At 36.8% G+C, this 25,765-nt stretch overlaps 1 protein-coding gene across 1 annotated transcript in view; it reads right to left on the bottom strand.

The window, feature by feature from the left end:
* The window catches only part of LOC126965868 (putative 1-phosphatidylinositol 3-phosphate 5-kinase), a 42,576-nt gene extending 18,205 nt beyond the window's left edge, over positions 1–24,371 (bottom strand). Inside the window, exons 1-11 of the mRNA XM_050809642.1 lie at positions 24,297–24,371; positions 22,037–22,159; positions 20,975–21,034; positions 19,793–19,837; positions 18,471–18,562; positions 17,767–17,891; positions 17,064–17,172; positions 6,645–6,762; positions 5,146–5,259; positions 4,256–4,375; positions 130–315 (exon numbers count right to left, since the gene is read on the bottom strand). Of these exons, the coding sequence (XP_050665599.1) occupies positions 130–315; positions 4,256–4,375; positions 5,146–5,259; positions 6,645–6,762; positions 17,064–17,172; positions 17,767–17,891; positions 18,471–18,562; positions 19,793–19,837; positions 20,975–21,034; positions 22,037–22,106 (1,039 nt within the window). The 5' untranslated portion in view covers positions 22,107–22,159; positions 24,297–24,371. The remainder of the gene's footprint in view (positions 1–129; positions 316–4,255; positions 4,376–5,145; positions 5,260–6,644; positions 6,763–17,063; positions 17,173–17,766; positions 17,892–18,470; positions 18,563–19,792; positions 19,838–20,974; positions 21,035–22,036; positions 22,160–24,296) is intronic.
* Between the last annotated feature and the right edge of the window lie 1,394 nt (positions 24,372–25,765).

The raw sequence follows: 25,765 nt of genomic DNA, 5'->3' as shown, positions 1-25,765 counted from the left end.
CTCACGCGCCAGCAGGTTGTCGTCCACCAGCACGGCGGCGCTCGGCGGCAGGTGCGCGGCGCCCAGCGCCAGTCTCTGTCGCGAGGCTCCCTTGAGGTCGAAGTGTGTGTGTGTGTGTGTGTGACTCACGCGCCAGCAGGTTGTCGTCCACCAGCACGGCGGCGCTCGGCGGCAGGTGCGCGGCGCCCAGCGCCAGTCTCTGTCGCGAGGCTCCCTTGAGGTCGAAGCGCGCGTCGGGCTCCCGCTCGCCGTACCATACGTGCTCCGTCACCAGTACGCCGGCACCGCCAACACTGAACACGCCCACTATGCGCGCTGCACGCCGCCCGCACACAAATATATAATTATATTTAATATAAGTTAAATTACAATTCAATAATTAGGCTTATGCAGAATCTTTTATGTTTTCGTATTGACATATTGACTCGGAGGGAAAGGTTGTGACTGCACTGGAAAATACTCTGGAAGTCTGGAAGAATTACTGCCAGTGGCTCTTCTTTGACCCTGTTTCGCACAGCTATGTCTCCACTGAACCGGAGGATCAGGACTTGGAACCTCTTATACTTAGCGAAGAAGTTAAAGCTGCAATCAACCATCTAAAAGGAGGGAAGGCAGTTGGAAATGACTGTATTCCAATAGAGACAATCAAATGTTGCGGAGATTTCGGAGTGGATATGTTTCACACTATATGTAACAATATTTTGGTGAGCGGAATGTGGCCGAAGGAATGGTTGAACGCTCTGTTTTCATACCACTACAAAGGGGTCTACAACGAAATGCAATAACTAACGTTGAAATGCAAAAGCACCAGAGCAGGCCGCTTTCGTAAAGGGCAAAAATACACAAGAACAGATCCTAATTGTGAGACAAATAATAGAGAAAGCAAAAGAATTCAACAGACCGACTTTTATTTGCTTCGTTGATTTCCAAAATTTGATTCTGTTAAAATGGCCACAACTATGGAAGACCCTCGCGGACCCTTGGGAGTGCCCAAGCACTTGCTGCATATTCTCAGAGCCCTTTATGTACATGGTTCCGCTTCAGTCAAGGTGGATAATGTCACGTCCCTCCTACTTCATCCCTCTGCAGGAGTCAGGCAGGGCTGCATTTTGTCGCCTCTTCTGTTTAATATTTATACGGAGAACATCATGAGGATAGCTCTAGAAGACTGGACAGATGACATACCAATAGGCGGCAAAAACATATCAAATCTCCGACATGCCAATCACACCACGTTAATAGCGACAAGTAAGGAAAACTTTGTTGATTTATTACATTGTATCGATCGTATCAGCCTCCAGTATGGCCTTAAAATAAATAGTCAGAAAAGAAAAGTGATGATTGTCGATCGAAGTCAAAACAATTCACCAGATATAGTCGAGGTTGCTAATTGCGAGGTTTTACAGTCATACATATACTTAGGATCACTTGTCGCTGATACTGGTGGCTCGACAGACGAAATTAAAAGGCGAATTGCTATTACCAGATCTGCAATGCAGAAGTTGACGCGGATATGGCGGGACAGGAATATCACCAAAGCAACTAAATCCAGTTAGTGAGATTTATAATGTTTCCCATACATATATATATGGTGCCGAAACATGGACAGTCAAAGAGCGAGAGAGACAAAGGATTGACGCACTAGAAATGTGGTGTTGGAGACGAATGCTGCGGGTATCTTGGACACAACGCCGCACAAACGTCTCGATACTTGAAGAACTGAAGGTGAAAGAAAGGCTTTTATCTATAGTCAGAGCGCATATCCTCAGATACTTCTTACATATCACGCGACATGGAGAGTATGCCATAGAGACTTGGTGTTCAGGGTCAACGGCAGTAGGTCAAGAGGAAGCTCCCCTTTGCGCTGGACAGACCAGATAAAAGCCCTAACCAACACTCCCCTCAACACAACACAAAAAAAAATCTATCAATGTGCCCATTTTTAAACAAGGGGATAAGCATAAAATTGCTAATTACCGCGGTATCTCCAAGTTGTATGTAGTGCCTAAGCTGTTTGAAAAGATAGTATATGATTCATTATTACCAGCAATTAGACCGTTCATAATATTTATTCAGCACGGATTCATTAGAGGCAGGTCCACCGAATCAAATCTGTGTGAGTTTCTAGAATTGACATTAGACGCAAGAGAAGGGATATCAGGGATATCAGAGATGGACGCCGTGTATACCGATTTCTCTAGAGCATATGACAAAATTTTACATAATCTATTAATAAGCTTAATAACATTGGTATACATGGTTTACTTCTTGAGATGGCTATCCTCATATCTACGCGATAGGTCCCATAGCCGTAGCAGTAAACGGCAATATACGTCTAGTTTTGTAGCAGTTACATCTGGTGTGCCTTAGGGCTCTCATCTTGGTCCACTTCTTTTCAACGTTTTTATTAATGATGTGACACAATGTTTTCATCATTCCAAAAATTTTTTGTATGCAGATGACACAAAAATATTTTCCTTTGTTAATTCTGTTGAACATTGTCGGCGGTTTCAAGAGGAGTTAAGCACATTTTACAAATATTGCTCCGCAAACAATCTAAAGTTAAATATAGGTAAATGTCATGCCATTACATATTCTCGAAAGAAACAACCGATCCATTATTATTATAGGTTTAATAACAAAATATTGATAGAGTGACCAAGGTCAGAGACCTAGGAGTACTACTTGACAGTGAACTAAACTTCCTCTAATATTGAAACCTCTCATATTGAAAATATTACAGCTAAGTCTTACGAAATGCTGGGTTTTGTTTTCCGACAATCTAGTGACTTTAAATATAGAAATACGTACATTATGTTATACAACTCCTTAGTTAGAAGCCATTTGAAGTATGCTTATTCGGCATGGAACCCCTAATATTCTACCTATATTAATCAGATTGAAAATATCCATCAGAATTTTAAGGAGACTAAGGTAAAAATTTGGTGACTCAGTGCCGCAGTTACATACTTTAGAATCGAGGCGTGAACACAGAGATCAGACGTTCTTGTACAAAATAATTAACATCTTTGTTGACTCTCCACTCCTACTTAGTCGTATTTGCTTCAAATGTCCAATAATAAGTCATCGCTCCACCAATAAAATATTTTCAGTGCCATTCTTTAGGACGAATTATTGTAAGAATAGATTTCTTATCAGAGCTTGCAGAACACACAATGACTGTTATAACCACATAGACATATTTCGATGTAATAAGTACGATTATGTATCTTTTGTTAAAAAAATTGGTATCTAAAGGTTATATTTGTATCAGTGAATTTATTGGCTCTTAAACTGCCCGACTTTTACTTTTATTCGAATATTAGTCTTTGTGTTGTTTGAAATTTATTCTTAGAAGCTTAAAAACCCTTTTTGATCTTATTTCCTAATTGTATAATATATGCATTGCAATACTTATCATTTGCAGAGAAAGACGTATAAAAATGGTTTGATCAGTCTTGAGGGCACTCTCGGTCGATCTATGATATCAACAAACCTATAAATCTGTTTGCACATTTTATTAATTCCTTGAAAATATTCAATGCTCTTGAAGTTACTTTTTTTTTATCAAAATCTAAACTGTCGTTTCAGTATATGTTCCAGCGACCGTTCTATATAACTTATAGTGGCTTCATTAAAGTGTATCATTAGTTTACTTCCACACGACAGACTTATGTTAAATTTGAAAACCTATCAAAATACACTGGCGGATGTCCATTTTTCTCATTTTATGAGGAGGACAAACGAGCATAATTACTCTGACCCGATAGTATGTGATCCCCGCATGTCACACTCAAGTCACGACGATGTTTGTTTTATTTTATTTTGTTTAATTCATTAATATAGGAAAACCAACAGCGTACAATAGTTTTAAATAAAATGAAATAGTGATATTGATAGCAACATTTTAGTTTAAAATTGTTACGAACACTTAAGTTAATACTGTCATCGATAGTTGTAAATATACTTATATGATATTTACATACTTAATCAAAGAATTAGTTACTCAACATGTGCCTGGCCGATGCTACGCTTCTGCAGAATAGATCTAAGCCTAATCGCCTATCAATTTTATTAAAGTTACTGCTCACCCGCCACAAGTAGAAATTTTGCCTGTATTTGGATTTAACTAATGGTGTGTGTATAAAAGGGCTGAAACGCAAAAGACTAACAGGGGTATTTAATTTTATCGAAGTTAATAGCTCGGGATAGTTAATGTTGTTGATAGATAATCTACAAGTGACAGTGTACAGACCCAGTATGGAGGGGAGGTCGCGCGCGCGGCACGAGCTCACGTAGTGGAAGTAGTGCGGCGCGAACTCTAGGAACTGCGTCCACTCCGGCTTCGTCATCTCTTTCAACACGTAGCGGTCGTCTGGATATAGGGCAAGATTGGAGAAATAAGTGTTATGTTAAGTGTTAAAGCTACGAGGGCGGCACTGAAAATTTGACACGTCCACGTTGAAATTCAGCAAACATTGCACAGCATTCATTGTGGTTTTTGTGTTAAACCACTTCGGAAGTCACAATAAATTTTCTCGAGTCAATTCCAATTTCTCAACGACTAAACAAGTTTGAAAAGACCTTGACTAGACCGATGATCTTTTTATAAATAAATAAATGGTATTCGATTTAAACCAAGGAGAGTTTTCAATTAAAAAGATCTTAATATGACAGGAACAGTGGAAATATTCCATTCCCGATAATTTTAGTGCAGCCCTACGAGGTCTTATTGATTTTAAATAGAGCGGCATGCTACTTCTCCTCATTAAATTCTGTCAACTGATTGGCGGTAGATGCATAAGCCCGGTGGGAGATTCCTTTGCACAGGATGCCGGCTATATTATGGGTACCACAGCAACGCCTATATCTGTCGTGAAGCAGTAATGTGTAAACATTACTGTGTTTCGGTCTGAAGGGCACTGTAGCTAGTGAAATTACTGGGCAGATGAAACTTAACACCTTATGTCTCAAGGTGACAAACGCAGAGGGTTTTTCAAGAATTCTGAGCGACACTGCATTGTAATGGGCAAGGCGTATCAATTACCATCAGCTGAACCCAGCTCGTTTCGTCCCTTATTTTCATTAAAAAAAAAGTCGTCGACGGGTTTCGAGTTATTTTAATAATGTAAGTGTGTGTGTCACCCTTAGTCTTGCAGAAGGTGGAGCCCGACTTGCCGCCTCGCGCTGCCCACGGCACGCACTGCGCCAGCGACCTGATGAAGCCCTCCTCGATGTCGCACAGCATCTTGCCTGCACCTACCAACCCCTCCTCTCTTACATTGACACTCTTACGTGCGAGCTCATTTATAATACAGTACCTGAGCCTTGCTCGGATTTTTAAGAAGGTACAAAACATTAACAAAAAAATTAATAGGACATCTTGATTCGAACCGAGGTCTTCTGCTTTCCGGATCACCCAATGCCCCATCTTAGCTATTAAAGTCTTGTATTATAGTGGCGAAATTTACCTTTGTATTCTAATGTTATTGTAACAGTTTCACATTAAAACACGGACGAAACTACATTTTTTAAATTGAAACCTAGCTAGATCGATTTCTCGACCCAGAAACAACCTATATACTAAATTTCATTTATTATATTCATCAATTTATATCAATAATATTAACACACATTTAAACACGATGCGAGATCGAAACATGCTCCACAAGAGTAACCGTCCACTGACGACCGATATAAGGTCTAAAAAAATGGCGACGTAAATTTTGCGAAGTTGAAAAAAAAACACCGAATTTTGTTGCTTTTTTGTTGCTAATTAGATGCTTAAAAATTAATTTTTTTGCTCTAACCGATCGCAAAAAATCGGCAATAACGCTAACTTTACATTAAGATAGCGTGGGAATCACTGAATGTAGACTGATCAATCAAGCAAATAGGGGTCAATCAATTTGTTGCTAATTTGTTGCTAAAAGATGCTAAGAAGAAAAAAAAATTATTTTATTAAATTATGCCAAAATAAATAATATCCACGCCAACTTAACTCTCGAGTTTTCCGTAAAAAAACTATAGTAAAAATTTGTTGCTCCTCATAGTGCAGCTTGTTTTCACAGAGAGAGTCAGCAACAGTATAAAAACCGGAAGTCAAGAGAAGTTGGAGATCGGTTTACAAAATAACCGGCCATGCTAGCTTAACTCTAGACTTTTTCGCAGAAAAACTATATACTATATCATAATGTAAAGTTAGCGTTATTGCCGATTTTTTGCGATCGGTTAGAGCAAAAAAATTAATTTTTTAGCAACTAATTAGCAACAAAAAAGCAACAAATTTCGGTGTTTTTTTTTTCAATTTCGCTAAATTTACGTCGCCATTTTTTAGACCTATCGATATAGCCCAGTGGTTAGTAACCCTGCCTACTGAGCTAGTGATCCCGGGTTCATCATATAAATGTTTGCACCTACTGGGAAGTAGATGAATATGGATGTTTGTTTCCGAGTCATGGATGTATTTATATATAATTAGGTAAATATATCGTTGTCTCGGCAATGCCTAGTACGAGGCAAGATAATTTACTTACTTCATATGTCCATAAACTGTGGCGCAAGAGATTAAGGAAATTTGGGGTTTGCATAAATGTTGTCGTATCTGCTGACCACTGATTCGTGTCTGCTGTTAGTACACATACCGTCGTTGTCGGTGTGCGGGTGGCAGCACTGGTCGGGGGCGGGGCCAAGAGGCGCCAGCACGGCGTGACGCAGACGGTCGAACTGCAGCGCGTAGTACACTCGGCATACCAACCCATCCTGTCAAACAGGGTGACGCTTTACAAACGAAGACACCGGACACTAAGACGGCTATTTATATTTATCGAGCACTCTTCTTCTTCTTCTTCTTCGCGTGCCTCTCCGACTAGCGAAGGTTGGCGGTCAGCTTTGTAGTTTCAATTTTTTGTCCTTCGTCTGGCGAAATAGTTCTGCCGCACTCGCGATGCCAGTCCACTCTCGGATGTTGCGCAGCCAAGACTGCGACCTACGCCTCTTCTTCCAGCAACTTTTCCCATCATGATGAGTTGTAGGAGTTCGTACCTCCCGTGCCTAAGCACGTGCCCCAAATATGCGACTTTCCTCATCTTGATAGTTTGCATGAGTTTGCATTTTTGATTGACGCGGCGCAGAACTTCCACATTTGTGACCTTGTGGGTCCAACTTATGGCTAACATACGTCTATATGCCCACATTTCAAAAGCTTCTATACGTTTCCTGAGGTCTTCTGTAATAGTCCACGCCTCACATCCGTATATATACCTATATATGGATGTGAGTTCTACCCGTTCCCGCAAATTTTAGAAGGAAGGAACGTTGGAATTCTAAATAAGTAGCCATAAACCATCTAGGATAAATGTCGCATCGAATGCTGGTAGTTTCATGTCGATACGATCAGTGGTTTGGGCGTGAAAGGGCCTCAAACAAAGACTATTTTCTTCATATATTTATAGATTTCTTTGCTAACATACAGTACATTAAATAAAATCTAATTAATCGCGGTGTTAAAGTCTAATTAAATTTATAACACCGCAGAAAATACTTTTGTGAGTCGCTGTTGTAGTTTTTACAATGTATATCTTACTGAAATTGATATAATATTTTCATTAAATATACAAAAATATAAGGAATTAGTAGGCAATGCTATACTCAATGTGAAAAATTGTTAACACTAAAAAATAAAACCATTGTTGCTGTGTCTTTGTTTTTTGTAATATTCTGTTCGAAGTAAATCCATCGAACAGCATTATATTACAAATATTGCTTAGTAGATAAAATTAATTGTAATAAAAACATGTGTTGCCTCTAGTAAGGCAGTACGCGAGTAACCATTGATCGGTTCGGTCCTAGTTACCATTAACCATTACAGGACTGGTCCAAATAACCATTTTAACCAATTAATAGTAGAGATCCGCGTACTGTTAGACGGAATATTAAAAACGAACTTTTAAAAAAGAAATTTATTTAGAACTAGAAAATATAATTGAAATGTATGAGTGGCTCAGGATTCGGAAGGAGACTGACTGCCTTTATATTTAATTAAGTGACGCCTTGGTCTTAAAGTGCTGACGCTAATGTTATGTCTGCATTAAAGCATACATATGTGCATATATAACAACCCCCCCTTTAAGAGGAAACTTATCGGAAATAATAAAGATAAGTTTTCAGAATATTTTAACCAACTCTAAGTTGCGGTGGAGGTGGTGATGATTGAAACTCAATATCTATTTCTTCAGAATCCTTAGCCTTTACAAAATATTTTGAAAGTAGGATACATAATTTCTTACATATAAAAACTACGATAAAACATACAACTAGAAATAGTGAAATTATACTTATAACAGAATTATTTGAATTATCACTAAAGGTATCAACAGGATTTGCAATATATAGGTCATCACTGATATCTTTTATGTTAAATTTAAGATCTTTTAACTGATGTAGGTTAATATTACTAATTTCAGAAAAGTTAATTTTGGACATATTGAAGCGGTTAAGATTACAACATTTATCAGATATTATATTATAAGTAGGTTTTATGAGTGGTATATTAATTTCTGGATTGGATACCTTATTAAATTTAATATTCTTAAAATAAGCTGTACAATTATATGGAATGGTAAGTTTTCCTGTTCCTGAAATGGTTGTTTCAAATAATACATCCTGATTACATTCTATTGTTATTTTATTTAAATTTGATTCTACAAATATCCAATCAGCATTATTGAGTTTATGCCAAATATCTATATCACCATGTATAAATTTAGTTTGGCAGGTATTTGGAATACTGGATACAGCTTTTATCATAATTTCTATTTCACAAGACGGATTACCAGGAACAGAGAATATGTTAGTTATTTGACATATGTGTACTTTGGGAGAAATAACTTTACACTCATTAAAATCCTTTAAATATGTAAATGTAGACTTATCAGTATTTATTGCCAGATATCGTTCTGTAGGTATAATGCAAACATATGAATAAGATGAATTAACTTCATGCGGAATAGGTAATGGAACAGTATCATAAACATTATAATCTAAGGCATTAACTAATGGAATCTTAACAATAAAAATCAGTTTACCATTATAATAATATGAAATTAAATCTGCTACATTTATCAAAACATGAATATTACTTAAATCTAAATTAATAGGTAAGTCCCTAATCTTAGGTATATTTTTATAGACATTTAATAAATCGTTATTTAATTGCTTGGGTGTTAAGACAGATGGATGTAAAGTATTGCTTTTTATGAATAAAATAGAATTCAATAAGTCTTCAATTTTAAACGCAAGAGTAAACAAATGTGATTGAAGACAATTTAAAATGTTTATTAGTTTTAATTTGAAACTATCTATAGTAACTATATTCGATATATTTCTCACATTTGTAGATAAATTATTAATGGCATCATTGAGTTTAAATTGATTCTCCAATATTTCATTGACAGATTGGTTAATATTAGAAATAGCAGATTTCGAAACTAGAATAGTTTTCTTTATCGAATTCTCTAACCGTTTATCATTATCATACAATGTTTCTATTGCTCTATTGTAATTTATCGCATCGTCTTCATCAAGGGTGCCCAATATATGCTTAAAAACTACACCGACGCCAGAGAACCATGCAGATCTTTTGGGTCTCTCGCTAGAGATGATATGAGATATGGAATTATAGTCACGAAGTATATCATTATTGAGTGAATCCAAGGGTTGCATTATATTTTGACAGACGGAAATATCTATCTCTATACTTTCCTGACACTGTAATTTAACAATGTTTAAAACATCCTGGGTGTACTTAATATTTTGATCAAAAGAAGTAACATCTATCGGAATAACTATATGAAGATAATCGTCTATGAGCTTCAGAGTGCCCACTGGGTCGAAGAGCAAGCCAGGACCTTCCTTGATGTATTTAATATACTCATTCTCGCTAGCGGCTATGGCGCAGTATGTATTAACCATTCTGTAATGACAAAACTAAACTAAACTATCATGCTTATGTAAATAAACCTATAACTTTGTATATGATAAAAATATAATATAGTAAAATATAGCTGTATAAAATGAAATAAGTATTAATAAACTTAACTTAATAATTAATAAAAGAAGAATTAGTTACGTATCCGCGTTGTATGCAGGTTTTACTTCATCATAATGATGTTTTACATATCTTCGGTTTATAAGAAGAGATAAGGTGTTATTGCCATGTATTTTGACGATCTTATATGGACCTTTCCATATAGGAGATAGCGCCTTCCGAAGTCTTACATGATTTTTAATATAGACATATTCACCGACTTTATACTGTACTGGACGAGTATGTTTATCATAATAATGTTTTGACTTTTCTTTTGAAGAGTTAATATTTTGTATGGCCTTTTCTCTAGACAGTTTAAGGCGATGGTGAAGCATCTTAATATATTCTGGGTATGTGACGTCAGATCGTAGATCAAAAACGGAATCGGGAATGTAGGGCTTGTGCCCGAAAATAAGTTCAAAAGGCGTAAATTGGGTAGTTGTATGGACGGTGCTATATGTCAGCATGGCAGTAAATACATATTTATGCCAATTAGTTTGGTTTTCGTTAATATAAGATTTTAAATATTCTTTTAAAGTGGAATGACTTCTCTCCAGAGCACCTTGCGTCTGAGGGTGATAGGGAGATGACCAAATCTGCTTGATTTTTAAAAATTCACAAGTTTTCTTAAAAAGTTCGGCTGTAAAGTTTGTTCCTTGATCTGTTAAAATTGACTTAGGTATTCCAAATAAAGATATGAAATGAACGAGACATTCACATGATTCTTCAGCCGTAGCATTAGATATTGGGTAAGCTATAGAAAATTTTGACAAGTCATCTTGTAAAGTAAGAATATATTTTAATTTATAAATTCCAGCTTCAGGCAAAGGTCCCACGATATCGAGACTTATTCTATCGAAAGGTCTAGAAGATGTTGTTGTGATTTGCATAGGTGATTTATTAATTTTTCTTAAGGCTTTATTGGTTTGGCAAAACTTGCAATTTTTTACATAGTTTTCTATGTCTGATCTCATATTTTTCCAAAAATAACGTTCTTTTACGCGATTAAACATTCTGTTTGACCCTAAATGGCCCGCTATTGGTATATCGTGGTTCTCCTTCAAGATTTTTGTAATTTCTGTAGGCACGGGATATATTATGCTATTGTGATGGATATTGACTGTTATATTTGTACCATCAAAAAGATACATGAGCATACTATATATTTTTACAAATGAATGTTGTTCAAATGAATTCCTAAAGTCGGAAATAGCTACCTCATTGATTGTGCCGGTAAGTAGAATACTGTCTCTAGCAGATTTTAATGCTTTAAATATATCAGGGTAGGTACAAGTATCAAAGAAATAAACTTTAGTAAATAGGAAATAGTAAATTTTACCATTGATTTCAGATATTTTAAACGAATGCAGTTCACGTTCTCCTTCTACAACATTGACATTCTCTGAGGCAGAGATTAAGTCAGAAAGGTAAGGATTCGACTCATCAAAATCTATTGATACTGGAAGAAGAATTACATTTGCAGAACTCTTAAGAAGGCTCTCGTTGTGCTCTTTTATATATGTATTAAAAATCTTGTTTTTATCTTTAATAGATTTTAAATAATTGGAATAATCTTCACTAATATTTGTTTGATTTTCAGCTATCCGGCTAGTGACGCTAGTTGATGGACTAGCGGATACAGGTAAGTTTTCAGGTAAAGATTGAAGGAGATCGGTGTCATTAGGAATATGTGAAGGTAAGTTTTCAGGATTTTGGTTACTAGTAGAAGGTTGTGGATCATAATAAGTTTCATGAGGTGAAATGTCTGACGTAAAGAATGGAATCGCAGAGGGCGATAAATTTAAAGGACTCAAATTAGCTGGGTCAAAATCTGTTGATAATAGATCTTCAAGGTTTTGATCTGGCAAACTAGGGATAGATAGATGGGGTGAATTTGGTCTTTGATCTCTGACTTCATCTTCAGTATTATCTGTTGGATCTTTAGAAATTAATGGATTTATTGGGTATCGTGACAATGCATCTGCGTTAGTGTTTATTTTACCCTTTTTATATTCAATCTCGTAGTCAAATTCTTCAAGTTTGAGCCTCCATCTAACGAGCTTGGAGCCCGGGTCTTTGCAATTAAAGAGCCACTTGAGTGGACGGTGATCTGTTATAATTATGAATCGTCTACCATAAAGGTAGGGACGGAAAACTTTAGTACCATAAATGATCGCTAGACATTCTTTTTCAGTGACGCTGTAATTGCATTCAGCCTTATTTAATGTTCTTGAAGAAAATGCAATGGGGCGATCTTTGCCAATGGATCCTTGTGAGAGTATAGCAGATATCGCGAAATTTGAAGCGTCACATGTAAGTAAAAAGGGTTTAGTGAAATCAGGATAAGCTAGAACAGGTGCGGAAATAAGAGAATGTTTTAATTTATTAAAAGATAATTCTTGTTCATTATTCCATAGAAATGGGACGTCCTTTTTAAGGAGATTGTTTAAAGGTTTAGCTAGTTTTGACATATCAGGAATGAACCTGCGATAGTAGGAAACTAATCCAAGGAAGGACTTTATGTCCTTAGGGCACTGGGGTGTAGGAAAGTCTGCAACAGCTTTTATTTTCTCTGGGTTCGGTTTTACCCCGTCATCGGTAATGATATGTCCAAGGTAGGAAACTTCCTTGCGGAGAAATTCGCACTTGTCAGGTTGCAACTTTAACCCGTAGGTGCGGAGCCTGTCAAATACATTAGAGAGGTTGTTTATGTGCTGATCAAGATCGAAGGAGTAGATTACAATGTCATCCAAGTAGACGAAGCATTGTATACCTTGTAACCCAGATAGGGCGGAATTCATAAGTCTTTGAAATGTTGCAGGTGCATTTTTTAGTCCAAAGGGCATTCTAGTGAATTCAAAATGACCTTGTGGAACTGAGAAGGCTGTTTTGGGTGCATCCTGGGGCGACATTTTAATTTGATGGAAGCCCGACGCGAGATCTAGAGTACTGAAATATTTACATTTGCCCAACTGGTCTAATATATCCGATATGTTTGGGATAGGATAAGAATCGCCGATTGTGATATCATTTAGTTTGCGGTAGTCGATTACTACCCGCCACTTCTTTATTCCGGATGCATCCATCTTTTTTGGGACGACCCAGATTGGAGATGACCAAGGGGATGTTGAAGGTTTAATAATTCCTTCTTCTAACATTTTGTTAATTTGTGATTGAACCTCACCTTTGTGAATGTCAGGGAATCGATAGGATTTTGTATGTATAGGGATTGAGGAGGACGTTTTAATTTCATGCTGTATACCTTCTGTAAAAGTTAACTTATCACTAGGCAAATGAAATATATCAGAGAATGTGGAACATAAATTAAACAGAGCGTCTCTTTCTTCGCAATTTAAATGGGATACTCTCAAAAGATCTAAAACTTTATCAGTTCTATCTGAAATATTTTGATCATTAATATTCGAATAAAATATAGAGTTATTTTCATTGTACTCTAAAGGATTAATTATTAATTTGAGGTCTGAATTTATCTCTATTTGATTTTCGGATGTATTAACCACGGATATATTAATTCTAGAATTAGGTTTTACTTTAACAATACAGTTAGCGATTAATAGAGAATCCATCATATGTTGATCTAGAATGAGACCTTCTTTGATTTCGGGATTATGTACTGAGCATTCTATTACCGTTTCGGTTCTAGGCGCAATTGTATAAATGGGGTTATTAAATTTTAAATTGAATTTTACGTCATCAATACTAAGTTCCTTCAAAGTATAATCTATTTTACTTTTATGTAAAGAAAGGAAATCATTTCCGATAATACCGTCGTATGGAAAGTCGAAATTAGGTATGAGGTGGAAATCATGTTCTATTGAATTAATTTCGATAGATATACAACCTAACGAATTGATTGGATTGTCGGTATTTCCTAAGCCACTGAATGTTATAATGTTTTTATTCACCTCGGGCATATTTTCTATTATATCTATTTTAATAAGACTGATTGTAGCTCCACTGTCGACCAGGAGTCGAAAGGGTTCTGAGGAGAGAGATGTTTGGATTTCAATATAAGGTAAGTAATTTTTTAATGGATTTGTGTTAACGTTGTAAGATTTTAATACTTTTTCTTCTTTTTTAGGTATTGGATTTAGAGGATTTGACTTCAGGCTTCCGTTTTGGGGCTGGATACCCTGTCGTATAGCCTTGAGAGTTAGGCTTCCGTTTTGGGGCTGGTTACCCTGTTGTGTAGCCTTGAGAGTTAGGCTTCCGTTTTGGGGCTGGTTACCCTGTCGTGTAGCCTTGAGCGTTAGGCTTCCGTTTTGGGGCTGGTTACCCTGTCGTGTAGCCTTGAGCGTTAGGCTTCCGTTTTGGGGCTGGTTACCCTGTCGTGTAGCCTTGAGGGTTAGGCTTCCGTTTTGGGGCTGGTTACCCTGTCGTGTAGCCTTGAGCGTTAGGCTTCCGTTTTGGGGCTGGTTACCCTGTCGTGTAGCCTTGAAAGCGGGAATGGTGTCGACATAATTTTTGGATTTGAGATTTTTATTGCAGGGCTTCGCGTGACACCTTCGCGAGCCCACTACGCGTTTAAATGGGTAAGCTGTTGGTCATTATTATCATTAGAGCATAGTTGTCGTGGCTCTGAGTTATCATTATTTAAGTTTTCATTTATGACAAAATTAACATTATCTGCTCTGGGTCTGGTTGGTTGTAGTCTGTTGTTATTAAATTGTCGTCTAAAACAATATTCTATTGAATGACCTTGTTTTTTACAATAGCGACAGAATGGGCTTCTGTTCTCAAACTGCCTTGTGGTTTGAAATTTTTGGGTATTATTATGTGTAGGACCCCTAAATGGCTGTTGGGGTTTAGGAATTAATCGGTGCAATGATAATTGCTGAGAACTTCTTTTATGAAATAAATTTAAAATTTTCTCTTCTGAGACTGCTAGGTTAATTGCTTCATTAAGATTTAGTGGATCTTTACAACGAACTAAATTTGAAATTTCGGGTTTAAGACCCAATAAAAAGGTATGGAGAGCTAGGTCTTCCATGGCTGCCATTCGACCGGTTAACTCTGATTTCTTCTTATTCGATATAGTTACTTCTGTTAAAAGTTTTGAAAGACATGTCTCTACGCGTAAAGAAAATTGTGACACTGATTCTGTATTATTTTGTTGACATTCCTGCAATTCAAGTAAAAGGTGTGCATAATGCTTTCTTTCTCCAAATTGTGTTTTGAGAAAATCGCTAAGTTGATCCCAATTGTCGAATTCCTTAATAGAGCAAGCTAATTCCGCTTTGCCCTCAAGTTGAGAAAGTATGAATTTAAATAAAATCGATTTCTGAGAATCCGGTGCTAGTCCAATAGCATTATTGCAATTATTAATAAAAGAATTTAATTTTTCGCGTGTCCCATCAAAAGGACTAATGAATTTGAATAAAGTGCTAATTTGTAACTCATTTTTTTCATGTTTAATTTGAGATTCTTTAACCGACATGTTTAATTAAATAAAATATTCACTTATAAAATTTAAAATGTACTACGGTGTGATAGACGGCCACCCAGATTGTTTATAAATTCGATAAGCTACTCGACAAAATGTTCTCGGAACCTAAGATGATGTAATTAAATTAGAATGTAGATGACAAAAACGCTCTTTAGTATAAAATTTATGCAATAACTTTGGATAAAGTATTGTTAGACCTCACACCTTGCACTTTCACTGTAGTTTTAGAAATATGTCTATTTAATATCTCAGTTATTATGGGTTTTGCACTTTCACACTTGAAATATTTAAAATTTGAAGACTTACAGGACCACGGCGATATTCACGGCGAATTCAAATCGAGTCATAATTGGCTCAATTTATGGTAAATTGTTAGGTACCAGAGGACTCGGCGTTGATGAAGAGAAGAAGATTCAGCGATGTTGGAGAGTACCACGTAGATAGTTATTTCTTTCCGGTATAGCAGGTCGAAGCTTGTTAGCAGTTCACAACCATTGGATTCAGGCGGTCACTAAGATTTGTATAGTACTCTGGATTAGTACTATTTTGTTAACCACTTATTAAAACCAACCAACACAGATATTATTTTCACTTTTACACTTTTTGGTATCACTATAACTTTTCACTTGAGGCGTTTACCGCGGATTTATAAAATTTTAAATCCTTTGCGCTGCCACCATTTGTTAGACGGAATATTAAAAACGAACTTTTAAAAAAGAAATTTATTTAGAACTAGAAAATATAATTGAAATGTATGAGTGGCTCAGGATTCGGAAGGAGACTGACTGCCTTTATATTTAATTAAGTGACGCCTTGGTCTTAAAGTGCTGACGCTAATGTTATGTCTGCATTAAAGCATACATATGTGCATATATAACAGTACTCACCAGTAGAACCATTAAATATAGTAATTTAGCAAGTATCATAGATAAGTTTAATACCTTAAGTAAATAAATACTTTTACCATAAAACCAACATATATATATCTACCCCTAAGTACACCCCTTTTCATGGTCCTTCGAGAATAGTTCGGTTCGCGAGTGTTAAGAGGTATTTTCGTGAATTCGAAGCAAACCAGTGACATAGTAAACAGTCTTGTGAGTGTAGTTGAAGTGGTCCAAGAGCTGTCGTAAGTTTATAAGGTCAGATCAATCCATTTTAATTAACTTTTTGTTTATTATAATTATGAACACCAAGGAAAATCTTTTCTTGAACCAAACAGAGATATTTGACACTTTAACCAAATTATTAACTAACATTAAGAAAGATGGGTCCGGTAGAAAAAACTTAGACTACTGTAAAAGACGTTTGGAAATGTTAGAAAATCATTGGAGTCTTTCGGTTTGAAATTATCCTTGTTTTTTTTTCATCAGGTTATTGTCCATTGTAAACTAAAAAATATATTATTAGTATTTAATTTATGGAACTGTTTTGCCTTATAGTTTATGTATATTTGTAACCTTACTATTGTAAAAGACTGTTTTGTTCCTAAAAAAAGAAAAAACTAACTTTAAGTAGAACTTCGATATGTTCGTTGTTACACTTTGCCTTCGTTTTGTCCGAATCCGTCTTCTCCTTACTGGAGGTCTGCTCCGTGTCTTCAGCGTCGCTCTGCGTACTGCAAACGATTGTATAACTTATTTTTATTTTTAAAAAGGCATTTATTTTCTCAAAATTGATTCCAGATGAAATTCCTTTTGATGTCATTACTAATGCTACTACCGCTTCGGAATCAAATGGCGCTCTGAGAGAGAAGAAGCGTCGCAAGGATCTCTCCCAGCATTCTTTTTTTGCGCTCTTTTTAATAAAATATACAATTATGTACTGTCATTGTTATTGCTATGAAATAGTCATTATGTAGTTCCAGGCTGTCCGATCACTTAGATATTCAGCTGTGGAGTAGTAGGATTTACGACAGAGCCATTTTTAATAAAACATTTAAATTTATTTATAGATAATGCCTGAACAGTGGCTGGGACTTTATTATAAAAATGTATGCATTCTTTTGAATAAATACTGAAAAAATAACTTTGTAGTTTGAACCTGCATGAGGCACCTTTTAGCACCAAACAGCATATAAATTTAATGGGTGCTCTGTTCTGGGATTAGCTCAGGTTGTCCGATCACTTAGATATCCAGCTGTGGAGTAGTAGGATTTACGACAGAAAATAAATGTTATTTAAGATGTGTTAGTTTATTGACGTTGCGGTACCTGTGCCTCTGTTGGCTAAGTGTCAGCTGGTAGGTGACGGAAGCCAGGGTCGCCGCGATCACGGACCCGATCTCACCCGCCTTCACCAGTACCGGGATCACGCCACTCGTTATGATCATCCCGCCCTGGAACGATCACCGCGCCAATATTACCAGCAGCAAAAGTAAAAAAAATTGTAAAGTATATAGCAGGTGAAAGTGAAACTACTATATTTCTATCTCTTCAACAAAGGCCATTATTATTTACGAGTTATATTGACACACACTTTTATACAGATTATCTTGCCCCAAACTAGGCATAGCCTGTACTATGGGTACAAGACAACGATGTATTTAATACAATATACTTTTTGATTTTGATTTGATTTGATTTAAATTTTGAAAAACAAAATTTACGTTATTATTTTAGTTACGAAATTTAAAAGAATCGTTAAAAAAACGTGTGTGGGAAAGGTTAAATCAATAAAAAAAAAGTAGCCTGTATTGCAGCAGCTACATAACATTTAAATATATTGCATAACTTAAATATTATAATTCATTTAATAAGTGATTTTGAATCCTATTTGGAATAAAAATATTTGAATTTGAATGACAAGTTCCAAATTCAAACGTTATATTGTTTTTCTAATTGTAGCAGTATTTCTGGCCAGTGTAATGTTGTGTCGGGCATCGGTCACGTAATGCCAAATGACCACACCTACTCACCTGGTTCACGCCAGCGGGCTGGTTGTTGGTCAGCAGCTGTGTCAGTATTTGCTTCACAGTCTTCTTGTCACCGCGGTCCTCTTCTTCTTCACCTTTTGATCGCATTTTATTTTAAGCATGTTTTATTGCGTCGCTATTTCGCAAACCGACATTAAAATGTAAAAAATATATTACTATAACGTGCTTTCTTCCACGTAGTACAAAGCTGTGGAATGAGCTTCCTTGTGCGGTGTTTCCGAGACGATACGTCATGGTTACCTTCAAAAAAAAAGCGCGTACACCTTCCTTAAAGGCCGGTAGCGTTCCTGTGATTCCTCTGGTGTTGCAAGAAAATATGGGCGGCAGTGATCACTTAACACTAGATGACCCGTACGCACGTTTGCCATCAAAAAAACTATGCAGTACCTACTTAGTTAATATAATGATATTACGAGTAACCTATTAAAGTCTGATTCTCATTGGAAATTTTTGTAGGTATCTAGCTAAAACATAGTTATTTCATCCGGAAAGTTCATTATATTTTTAATGATAGAAACATTATTTATATATTTGTTAGTTAGTTAAAAAAGTTATTTTAAGAGTCACCGTCTGAAGCAGAGCACCGATTCAATTTACATGCTGTTTGGTGCTAAAAGAAGCTGTCCCATGCAGTTGTAAACTTTCATCATCATCATTTCAACCGGAAGACGTCCACTGCTGAATAAAGGCCTCCTCCAAAGATCGCCATGACGATCAGTCCTGCGCTGCCCTCATCCAACCTCCTCTGGCTATCTTGACCAGATCGTCGGTCCATCTTGTGGGGAGTACCAACACTACGTCTTCCGGTACGTGGTCACCATTCGACGACCTTACTGCCCCAACAGCCATCTGTCCGTCGAGTTATGTGCCCTGCCCACTGCCATTTCAGTTTCGCAGTCATTTTTTTTTTATTTAATTCATTTTCGATGTAAACTTTACCACAAAGTTGTTTGTTCCAAACATCTTTTTCATGCATCTATAAAGTCTGGCGCGTAGATAATTCATACGTCTTGATAGAGTCTCTTGCTGTTAGACAACCGATAAAAACAGGACAAGAATAAAACTTAAGTGTGCGTGACAAGCTACGTCTTACACTAGCGATTTGTATGACACTTTGTGTTAGTGTGGGTGAATTGCTCTAAATATAGGATAGGTTTTTTTCGACGTTTTCACAGCTGTAATCATCATAATCTATGTAGACGTATAAATGATCTAACGTTTGGCGGTATCTGAGACGTAACTCTTAGAGGTCATTTCAACTAATACCGTGTTATAAGTGTTAATAATTGTCAGCAATCTCTCACCTGTGTGCTCCTTGTCAGATTCTCTGCTTACATCTGTCAACAATTCTGTCAGTTTATTAAACAGTTATTTTACGCACGTTTCGGTCTGAAGGGCGCCGTAGCTAGTGAAATTACTGGGCAAATGAGACTTATCATCTTATGTCTCAAAGTGTCATTATTTTTGGGTTTTTCAATAATCCTGAGCGGCACTGCATTATAATAGACAGAGCGTATCAATTACTATCAGCTGAACTTCGTCTCATTCCTTATTTTCATAAAAAAAAAACGTTAGTCGGTCAATATATATATATATATATACTATAATAGAAAGTAGCCATAACATGTATCACACGATCGATACAGTCGTTTTGTATTGTCGGAAATAGTAAAAGGAAGATATATGTGTATTTCAACAAACTTTCAGAAAATGGCCCGTTTTTGGCTTTTTTTACAACGACACTGGGCAACGGGATCGTAAGTGTAAACAGCGTATTCTATTTTTGACAAATGATGATTGTGATAATAATTAAATTAAAACTGGTAATTAAATATAATAAACAACCATTTCAATGAATTTCGGGAATAAAATGCTAAGACGTACTGATTTATTTTATTCTTCTCGTATAAAATCGATCGTATTTACTTCTATATATGAAATCTTCTTGATACCAAACTTTTTAAAAAGACTTATTAATCAAAACTAATCTGCAAAAGTAACGATCAAGCTCGTAAAAGAAAGTCACGACCTCGTATTCCAGCCTAGCGAAACTCTCTAAGAGAAAAAGCGATTCACTCGTTTGTATGATACGTTCAGTCATTGATAGGTTGACAGATGATGGCTATAATCTTGTAAAAAACGGAGATAGCCGAAATCCACTAAGTTTAAGCAACTGTACGCTTTCAAAATTAGCCGGATTATTACACTTCGTATCCTAATTGTAATTACTATTTCATAATTATGTCAAATCTCACTGCACGTTTCATACTAAAATAAATTTCAAATTTACTTAGGCAGTCCTGTCTCTTATTACGTAGTATTTACATCCTCTTTGGCGTAAACAAAAAATGCTTATGCGAAAGGTTTTATTTTCGAATCATCATTATAGCCTTTAAGTACGCAATATTTAAACGTATTGAAAAATATTATATGTATATATATATAATATCAATAGCTATGTCTACTTCCAAACATTATATTCTTACCGGTGACATCATTGTTGGACGAATCACAGGTGGATTCTTCCGAATCAGTTTTATCCTCAGCTGAAACAGAAGAAGAACAACTTAACTAAAAAAATCTTAAAAAAAAACGGAATGTTCAATTCACAAAGCAATCTAAAAATGAAATGAGCGGTGTTCATTCAGTGAGACGTATTAATAAAAATTATATTAAATAATTATTTATTATAAATTAGTACTTTATTAAGAAATAAAACACCGATATAAACAATAATGACTTGATTAAATATACACAATTACAACATACCTAGTAAGTGATAATAGTAGATATTTTATGCAACAGTTGTATAATGAGGCTCAAAAAACACGAGCGGCGTTATTTGACCTAGTTATACAACGTGTCGCATACAGATTTTTTTCTACGACTATGCAATTGAAAATAAAACAAACAATAATATCACGTTTTCGAGTTGCCGCTGAAATGGGCGGGAAACGTATTACGTAAACTTATCTCTGGTGAGTGGTTTCATTTTTCGTTCAAGGAATGGCAAAAGTTCCCCTTTACAGCCAACGCGGCAAAATTATAAATTACAAAATATACTTAGCTGCATCTTGGTAAATTATATTAATAAGCTTGATCTTAAGTTGACATTAAAATGGGCTTATGATTTAAACATGAAAATATTATGTATGTAATTGTTGGCGCAACTAGAACACCTGCATGACCGGTTCTCGCGTCAAGCCTACGTCGCGATCCCCGCTCCGGTACCGACCAGACTGCACCGTACAATCGTAGCGGCGACACGACTCGAGATTTTATGATTAAGAGAAATAGTATATATTATATTCCTTACATATTATTAGTAGTAGTCAATAATAAATTCAGTTCGAGTACTATCCTGAAGTTTTAATATCAAGAGAGCTTAGTTGAGGAGTACACCGAACAGTAATATAATATGTACTACGTATTACCTAATATTTCTATGAACCTACCATACCTAACCTATATTTAGTTGTCTGTGGCACCAAACCAATTGTTCTTTTACTACGGTATTTTATTTATTATGGTGTGTGCTCGTCACGTACCCACAGGTTCCGTTGGCGGCTTGTTCTTGGCGTGCAACGAACTCAGCCGGTCCTGCGTGTCTCGCAGCATCTTCTCGCCGATAATGATGTTGTCGTAGATGCTCCACAGACTGCGGATGACAGCTAGATGACAAAACATCAAATCCCACTGTTACAACTGCATTTTTTAAGCCCATAGAATATAAATCATTTATACGTCTAGATAGACTGTGATAGCTGTGAGAACATCGAAAGTAATAGAAGGGCGACGTAGCTAGTGACATTACTGGGCAAATGAGACTTAACATCTTATGTCTCAAGGTGACGAGCGCAATGGTTGTGCCGCTCAGGTTTTTCGAGAATCCTGAGCGGCACTGCATTGTTATGGGGAGGACGTATCAATTACCATCAGTTGATCGTCCTGCTTATTATTATCATAAAAAAAAACTTTAGAACTAACCTGTATTTCGAGCGATTCACGCACACTAACACAGAGAGTCATACAAATCACGAGTGTAAGACGTTGCATGTCACGCACACAAAACTAATATTCCTGGCCTGTTTATTATCAGTTGTCTAACAGCAAGAGACTCTATCGCGACGGATAAATTATCTAAGTTTAAGCTAGCCGCCGCTATTATTTTTTTCAACTTCAAGTGCATTCCAGATTTCACGATGTTTGTGAACGGAAAATATTTATTTTTCAACGTGTTTGTTTAAAAAATATATTTAACATACATTGTTCAAGAGTTAAAAATTATGCAGCATACATAAGAACGTGCACTTTTTTTTTGAGCTAACTCTATGGCTGGCAGTTCAAAATAGGGTTTTCGAGTGTGTTTTAAATGTAGAGCAAATGATCGTCTCCTCCGAGACTCAGGCCTTAGCCTATCTGTACGCTAAAGGGAAGTGAATAATAGATATTAAAGTGACGCACCGTCGCGTTGCTCGGAAAAGGGCATCCCGCAGTAATCGAGTAGTTCTGTAGACTTTGTGTTGCTTTCGATGCCGCGTACCTACGCTATGATGTCGTCGTAGGTGTAGGTGTGAATTTGTGAAATTCAATAGTTATTTATTCAAGAATGTTTGTGACACAAACCCTCAAAGAAACCGCCGGGATCCAAATAGATTAATTTTCGACGAAATCCTACTGACCTTGCAGTATGACAAGAGTTGTCTTGTTATGAGTGTCAGAATATACAATAAACTGCCCATTAATTTAAAATTATTAAATAAAAGACTTTTTAAGAAAAAACTTAAACACAGGTTAAGTGAGCGACTATTTTAAACGATAAATGAATTTCTGAACGCGAGTAATGTCATAACATAAAATGTGAAACTTTTTGTTAATAATTAATTAGACAATATTTATTATTATTATGTTAGTCTGTTATTATTTTATTATTATGTGAGTCTCTAATTCTGTATTATTTTTTAGTAGGTATTATGATAATTAATATTTATTGTTTCTGACATGTAGACATATATCATGTAATCTTGGTATGTGTTATTTACCTTATACTATTTCCTGTATTAAATTAATTTGCATGCCTAGTTAAGCCTGGCGCAACATGTGAAACTGTAAGATTATACCATCGTAACATACCATGTTTATACGCAAATAAAGAATTTTACTGATTGATTGATTGATAGGTATTGACTAGTAAAGTAATAGGTACCTGTCTGTAGCAGGCGTTTCGTGGACGAAAGATACAGTGATCACCTCATGATCTGCTATACCGGTGCAAGCAAGTGATCTGTCAACAAGCGAGTGCTGTATGTGAGACACCTGGCACCTGGATTATCAGCAAGCACGGCCTGCTGCAAGTGCGGCGAAGTGAGCGCCAGGTGGATCTACTCCGAGTGCTGCTCGCTAGCAGTGTGGGCGGGCACCTGGTTTATCGGCGGGCGTGGCCTGCTGCAGGTGCGGCGAAGTGAGCGCCAGGTGGATCTACTCCGAGTGCTGCTCGCTAGCAGTGTGGGCGGGCACCTGGTTTATCGGCGGGCGTGGCCTGCTGCAGGTGCGGCGAAGTGAGCGCCAGGTGGATCTACTCCGAGTGCTGCTCGCTAGCAGTGTGGGCGGGCACCTGGTTTATCGGCGGGCGTGGCCTGCTGCAGGTGCGGCGAAGTGAGCGCCAGGTGGATCTACTCCGAGTGCTGCTCGCTAGCAGTGTGGGCGGGCACCTGGTTTATCGGCGGGCGTGGCCTGCTGCAGGTGCGGCGAAGTGAGCGCCAGGTGGATCTACTCCGAGTGCTGCTCGCTAGCAGTGTGGGCGGGCACCTGGTTTATCGGCGGGCGTGGCCTGCTGCAGGTGCGGCGAAGTGAGCGCCAGGTGGATCTACTCCGAGTGCTGCTCGCTAGCAGTGTGGGCGGGCACCTGGTTTATCGGCGGGCGTGGCCTGCTGCAGGTGCGGCGAGGTGAGCGCCAGGTGGATCTGCTCCGAGTGCTGCTTGAAAGCGGCGTACTCGCGTTCAACCTCCCCCTCAGCCACACTTAGTACTTCGTGACCTGTCGCCACAACACACGATTACAACACCAATAAGATACTAAACTCTTAATCAACCCAATCAAAACATTTTAATTTTAGTTTTAAATTGCCGTTTTTTCTTTTTCACTCTAAATATATTAATTTAATCGATTTATAGAATCCACTTTTCATCAAGCGTTTAAATTCGCCCTAAAATCCCAAGGCGTACGTCGCGTTCGTTAGTTCAGTAAAATATAGGACAACCTATTTATAAGCTATGTATTTACTCAGGCTAGCTACTTTACATTTACTAAATTTAAAGTGTGTCAACAAAGCATTAAAAGAAGCAGAAGAAGTCAAACACAAATCAAGAAGAAAACGAAATTAGAAAGGATAAACCACACTATAAAAGTATTAAAATAGCGATGGGCAGGACACACCTTGAGAAGCATTATAGAAAAATGGACAAAAAATATAATAGATTGGCATCCAAGACATGGGAAAAGGAATCAAAGAAGATAACTCATTAAATGGGAAGATGATTTTAAAAAGAGTAACTGAACCAACGTAGTAGTCGTTTAAATAGGTTTTTGAAATATTGTAAACATGAATATACAATATGTACAATAAAATATTTAAACACAAAAATACAACAACTGTCAAAATTTTAGGTTAATGTTTTCATTTTATGTTTTTGGTTTTCAATCGTTCGATTAGATTATTAATTGATTTTTAAAAGCACTATCAGATAGATCAATGACAGAGAAGTGCTTGTTGTAACTTACACACATTCTGGCCAGAGGCAATCTTTGACCCGAGCTGGTGTGTGATGATGGCAATTGCATCACACGCACGTGTTGTCCTTAACACCGACTTGTTAAGTATCGACTTTCTATTATCTAGAGAAAGTAATTAGTAGTAAAGGAACCTATCTTTGTAAGGGATAAATTTCATATATACCTATATAATATAAATATATACATATATAATAAATGTACAAAACTTTAACAAAAAAAAAGGAAAACTAATAGGACATCTGGATTCGAACCGGGGTCTTCTGCTTTCCGGATCACCTAATGTCCCATCTGAGCTATTATAATCTAGTAAATAGTGGCGAAATTTACCTTTGTGTGCTAATGTTATTGTAGCTGTCTCTCATTAAAACACGAATAAAACTACATTTATAAAATTGAAACCGAGCTAGATCGATTTATCGCCCTCGAAATCCCTTGTATACAAAATTTTATAAAGATCGTTTGAGCCGTTTCCGAGATTGAGATT

Source organism: Leptidea sinapis, chromosome 1 (assembly GCF_905404315.1).
Source record: "Leptidea sinapis chromosome 1, ilLepSina1.1, whole genome shotgun sequence".
Lineage (NCBI taxonomy): Eukaryota > Metazoa > Arthropoda > Insecta > Lepidoptera > Pieridae > Leptidea > Leptidea sinapis.
This window is presented reverse-complemented; position numbering and strand designations above follow the sequence as displayed.